Raw genomic sequence first — 6,000 nt, 5'->3', positions numbered from 1 at the left:
ACTACTCCTGTGACAATCCAGCGCAACTGTTCTATCGATCAACAAGTTGTCTGTTGTTTCAGTGCATCCTGCATGCGCACCCCTCTGTGCAACCCTCTACTAGATCGTACTCCTCCAAATGCTGGTTTGTTCTGACAAGCAAACACGAGGTGAACCACGTATAAATGGGTCGTTGGTTGTCGCTGGTAAAGTCTACAGGCTTTGGGATTAACGTTGTTTTCCCTTCACAAAACCATGCTGGATACTCTTCCTCACACTTGGAGATCACTCGGAATGACGAAATAACACCCTCATGCAACACTTGGGCACGTTTCCACCAAAAATTGGTTTTCTTTCAAGCGATCCATGTCCGCTTTGGCAAATGATATCTGTTTCCTTAATATTTCACTTACTTTTTCCACGTACAAACGGAGCTGTTTCTGTTGCTTAAACTCTCTCTGGCTGATGTTCTTTTCGGGCCTTTTTATTCAAGTCATGCATAGGAAAAATGAAGGATCACTGATTACCATGGAACCAAGTCAAGCGATTTGAAGAGATGGTGGAAGTGGCAAATTGCTGTATACTACAAAGATCTTTGAGGTAAATACATTACTGCATTTTAACCGTCCCCCCCCCCCCCCCCCCCCCAGAAGAGTGACACTTACAGAATTTTACTCTGTCTACTCTGTCACGGGGGGGGCCCCTCAGGCATGAAAAAGTTAAAATACAGTGACCTTGTACTGTGCAGCATTTTTTTTATTTGCCAGGTGCAAGGCAGGTAAAGACCCACAGTACTTGCAACACAATCCAGACACAAGACACATTCCTGGTTCTTGATAAGCCACACATTTCAGTTGACATTTCCCTATCTTAGGAATATTATTGTAACTTAACACTAATTAGTTTGTGAATGTATATGTACAGTGTATGAGCTGTGATATTCCACCTTATTCTAGGTCTGGAAATTCAAACCCTTTTCTTACAGTTATGGCACTACATATTATAAACCGTTTCTAATAGCAGATGCCAATGTACATGAATGCAAAAGTCACTGGAAGGAAGTTAACACAAGGTCTTTAATATACATGCATGCCTTTAATGTAGACGTAAGCTCAAAGCAGAGAAGCACATGCCTGAAAGTACGACAAAATTGATAAATTAAATTACAACCACAAATAATTTTTTATCAGAAGCTAAATAACATTTTTTTCAAGATAAAATGTCACAAATTTAAGTTGTATCTTACCACTATGAATGCAAAGTTATTATAACCCTAACCCTAACCCTAAACCCACAAGAAATTCACTAACCAGTAACTTAGGTGCTGAAGAATCCCCAGTGTCAATGTGAAGAATACTGACAATATGATGAGAGAAAAGGTACAGCCTAGCTGCTTTGAGATACTGCTTTTTTTCTAATGCACTCCAAACCTAAAGGGTTGAATGTATTATTTTCAACTAACAGTAATTAATTTTGTTACATATATTTAGACAAAAAATATTGTGTATTTTATAATCACTGTTGAGAGGAGAGGTTGGTGAACAGGAGAAGTAAAATTCAAATACATTATACACAATGTAAATAATTACAGTCGAACCCCCAATTGCAACCACCTCTCCTCAGTGACCATTTTTCCAAAATACCAAAAGTTTATAAGTAAAATCACTATAATGATTTTGGAATCTCTTGCAAGCAATCACCTCTCCTAAGCGACTGCAATCGCTTTTATAGAGCTAATAGTTTGAAAATTTCTTTTGTTCTTAACCTCCCGTAAGCTACCACTTGACAGGTAATAGAGCGGAAATTGGATAATAAGGCATTGTAACATTATTGTATTCCTCAGTAGTACAGGAGAGGGAAATATCTAAATGGGAAGTACCCAATTTTTTTCTGGAAACTGACTTTTTAGACTGAATAAAAAATTTAAAGAAAAAATGCACAATACACTGGATTCTATCAGTCCTATTAAAGAGATACGACCTTAAATGTTTTCTAATAATTATTACAGAAAATTAGAACTGATTCCTTGTTGCCTGTTCTCTCAAGAACTCAGTTATCACTTGAACATCTTTCGCAATTGTATGACCAACCAATGCAAGAAGTGCAGACTCTTCTGAGGTCTATGTCTAGTGCTACTTTTTTATGCTTGTTAACATGTAAATCACCAGTTAGTAATAATTATGTACAATGTAAGATGGCTGTCAAATATAATGCAAGCAATCCAATCCTTATTACAGTACACATTGAAAATCATGTTCAGTTCCCCTTCACGGTTAGACAACATTAAAGATTCAATTTGTAACTGATCATGAGACTTGCTCTGTTTGCCTTTATATTAGGTAGTCTGTCAGAGATGAACCATGATAGCACTAATAGCATTAATACACTGTACTTTGGACTACTAAAAGTTATAAAGTGGGTTTAGATACTATAACCATTGGTGTATGGGGTAAGTCACCATAATTATGCTAATGAGGCAAAATATTGACTCAATAATTAATTTTATGATCTATGCTCTCGTAAGCAACCACCTACGGTTGACATTTTGGGTGGAGGTTCAACTGTATTTGCCAAGCCACTGTAAGCTAATTTTAATAAGTAACCAAAAATACTGGCACATTCAAATTCCTCAAGGAGACAGCCAAAAATTCCAATATTGTGATTGCACAGAAAATACACACCTTCTCTGGAGTATCAACCAAAAGCTTCATTTGTGATGCAATGGCGTAAAAGCCACTTTTTGTCTGTGAAGTGCTAAAAAAAGAGAAAAATAATAAACTCTAAAAACATAAATAATATTAAGTTGAAATTGCTGTACTGTACATGTATATCAGATATTTAAGGATGCTGTCACATGATACGAATGTATTTTTGGCCAGATAGTGACATTGCGGAAAAGTAGAGAGACCAGTATATAAGGGTGATTTGAATATTGAAAAAAATCTGGACAGCCATGCACTTTTCTTGAAAAACAAAAAACAAAAAAAAATTTCTTGTTTTCTGTTTTTATTTATCAAATTATCGTTTGTTTACACCGAAACAACTGGAGATTTTTGAGCCCTAAAATGGTTCCCTGCAGACTAGAGTCTAGCTGCTGGAAATACTGTAATATAATTTTCACAATTCCCAAAATCAATCATAGGCAGTTCTAGCAAGTTTCAAACTTCCATTTTTCAGCAAACTAGATGCTCAATGAGTGTAAACTGGGTTGCCTGTGATACGTGTTACACAAAAACAGAAGGCACTGAGTTCGGTGCATGGTATTGAACTGCAGCGTTCCAGTTATTTTTTTCAAGTGGGGGGGATCATTTGAGGGTTCACCCAGACGTCGTGCCTTCGCTCATTCATAACTGTTAAAGAGCATGCACAATGCCTACCTGCTACATACAGTGCAGACCAGAATAAGCATCCCAAAAAAACGTGCGCGAAACGAGCATAAGAAGATTGCACACACGTGTCTGCCTTTGTAACACATGCACCGAAAACGCGCCTTCATCAAAGATAATTAGTACATATGAATTGGCCCATTGTCTTTTCATTGTTTAGGCTCTTTTGTTAGTTTCAGGGCAAACACAATAGCTGTGTCAACTGTAGTGAAGGGTTTGACAAAATTGCAACGCACGTTTCCAAGTGAAATGCGCTCGCTTCCACTTCATGTTTAATTTCTGACATTTGAAAATTACTTTCGCTTCTCGCTGCATCAAAAAATAACATAATGAGGGGAATAATATTTCCCTGTGATTAAAATGCAGAAATGGGCCATTTTCCATTTGAACACTTTTACCAACAAAAATCGACGATCATTCGATCGACAACAATGTAAAATCATCAATATAAAATTGTGAAGCAAGACTTGAACGAACGGCGCCGTGAAATGCAGTAAAAGCAATTTCACATGGAAAACGAAATAAGGAATATACTCGCAAACAAAATGCCATTTACACCACGTGTAATACTTTGTTGAGTATTATTTTCAAACTGATTGTCTTCGTGCGTGCAAGAAATTTGCAAAGGCGTCTTGGATACCGGCATTGTGTCCTTTTGACCAACGAGGCTGGTTTTAAGATTCATTAGAATGCGTTCGGAGTTGAAAACAAAAGCCTTAAGATACATGTATCTGCTGCATCAATTTCTTTCTTTAGTTTAGTTTTACAGAGAAAAGTTATTGCGGGTTGGCTGGAGGCATATGCGGTGAAAGTTCAAAGCATGACATCACATTCGAAACCCTGTGTGACAGACGGCCAAATTCATTCAAAGATACATTGTCAAGCACCTTTCAGTGCCGGCAAATGGATGGTGAGGGCAGTGAAAAAAATTACGGAACAGAACGCACTTCCCTTTGGTCTGCTTTTACCACCGTCCACCGTATGTTTACTTACGGTTATCGGAGCCTCGCTGCAGTTATCTCACGCATGACGACCTCTGTGGTGCCATTCTCAGTATTTGAAGTTCGTGAAAAACTTGGAATGTTACAAAAACTCCTCAGTAGCACTGCTTTCCTTTTTTCTTTTTTTCCCGAAATAATTAAGCGCAACAAATTTTCGGGAAAGCACTTTGATCTTACAAGCTTTTATTGCGAAGAATTTGCGGATAGGTCAGAAGCTGCGTCTACATAATTACTTTCCCTGTTGACGGGCATCTTGGTATTAGGTCAACTATTCAAACTCCAGTTTTGGCAGCGAAAAGGTCAAAATAACGATCAGGGGTCAGCTATGGGATGACAAAAGAGTTTCATTGTGTTTTATTCAGTGAATGTGAAAAGAAATTTAAACTCTGTTGGTTCGTTTCGAAACTCACAAAGACATGTTGACACCCACCGCTCTTCAATTCAAATGTTCCGGTACGTTGATCACAGGAATGAAATATTCATTTTATCGTCTGTCTATTGTTTTGTTGAATAATGAACATCACAGCAAAATACGAGTTTGAATAATAAAAGAAAAAACATAGTTTAAAAACGCATGTGCGCAAAAACGTGTGTTCGTTTTGCGTCTGCATAGGATGCTTATTTCTGGTCTGCACTGTAGTAGAACCTGTACAACTGGCTCCTTTAATAGACAGAGTTTACCTATAAAAGCCTTAGTTATTGTGCAGTCAATACATGGAGATATCATTCCTGGTTGTGGAGTAACTGTTGAGTGCACATCACATTCAAGTTCAACTTTCAACTTTTAATTACTTACATTCCAACATCAACTGCTGATTGTGTGCCACCAACACCATGGCATTTGTGAGATAAATGAAGCTCCTTACACTGCTTCTGAATATCATGCACAAAATTTGTCACCTACAACAAAAGGGAACATAACTAAGTACCGAAAAAAAAAAAGGACAATATACATAACAATAATTTATGCAATAATAATTAAATTAATAATAACCTGCACTCTATTACAAAACTACACGACTGGTACATGTACATGACTGTAGTTTCCACACAAAATTAACCATCCCTTGAAGTAGGGAACTTATTAAAGCAAGGACGACAACACTGACTTTAAAGTGGATTTCAAAAAAGTTTTGACAGGCGGTTTGCGAAGTTCGCTTCAAACTTGGGAATTTCATTAAATATCTTGGGAATTTCACGCCAAACTTCGTGGGAATGAACACTGAATACTCATCACAAAAATGCGTTGTCCGCGCAGGCTGCTAGATACTGGATAAGTCTATTTTCATTTTCAATGACAACAGTCAGTGATTCCTGTGAAATAATGCTGAATTTCTGGAGAGGATATAAACCAAGTTCTTGCATTAAGCTGTGGCTGATCGATGCACACGATGGAACATTTTCAGGCAAACACTGAAAGGTTAAGCTCTACCAGTTTGTTTTGGCTTTTACAAAACTCCATATAAATATTCACATCATTTAGCATGCGCTGACCGAGTGCTATTTCTTCCTTCAATGTTGTCTTCGATATTCCCTCTGCAAACAAAAATATCAACAGTTCCTTTCCTATCTGAGATGGTCCTTTCCATTCTAACCAGCTTTCAATAATGTTCTGTCAAAGAAAACTTGGAATT

At 37.4% G+C, this 6,000-nt stretch overlaps 1 protein-coding gene across 1 annotated transcript in view; it reads right to left on the bottom strand.

The window, feature by feature from the left end:
* The window catches only part of LOC137992698 (conserved oligomeric Golgi complex subunit 1-like), a 47,931-nt gene that overhangs the window by 34,763 nt on the left and 7,168 nt on the right, over positions 1-6,000 (bottom strand). The window contains exons 5-7 of the mRNA XM_068838181.1: positions 5,163-5,266; positions 2,661-2,733; positions 1,290-1,409 (exon numbers count right to left, since the gene is read on the bottom strand). Of these exons, the coding sequence (XP_068694282.1) occupies positions 1,290-1,409; positions 2,661-2,733; positions 5,163-5,266 (297 nt within the window). The remainder of the gene's footprint in view (positions 1-1,289; positions 1,410-2,660; positions 2,734-5,162; positions 5,267-6,000) is intronic.

This window comes from Montipora foliosa, chromosome 2 (assembly GCF_036669935.1).
Source record: "Montipora foliosa isolate CH-2021 chromosome 2, ASM3666993v2, whole genome shotgun sequence".
Lineage (NCBI taxonomy): Eukaryota > Metazoa > Cnidaria > Anthozoa > Scleractinia > Acroporidae > Montipora > Montipora foliosa.
This window is presented reverse-complemented; position numbering and strand designations above follow the sequence as displayed.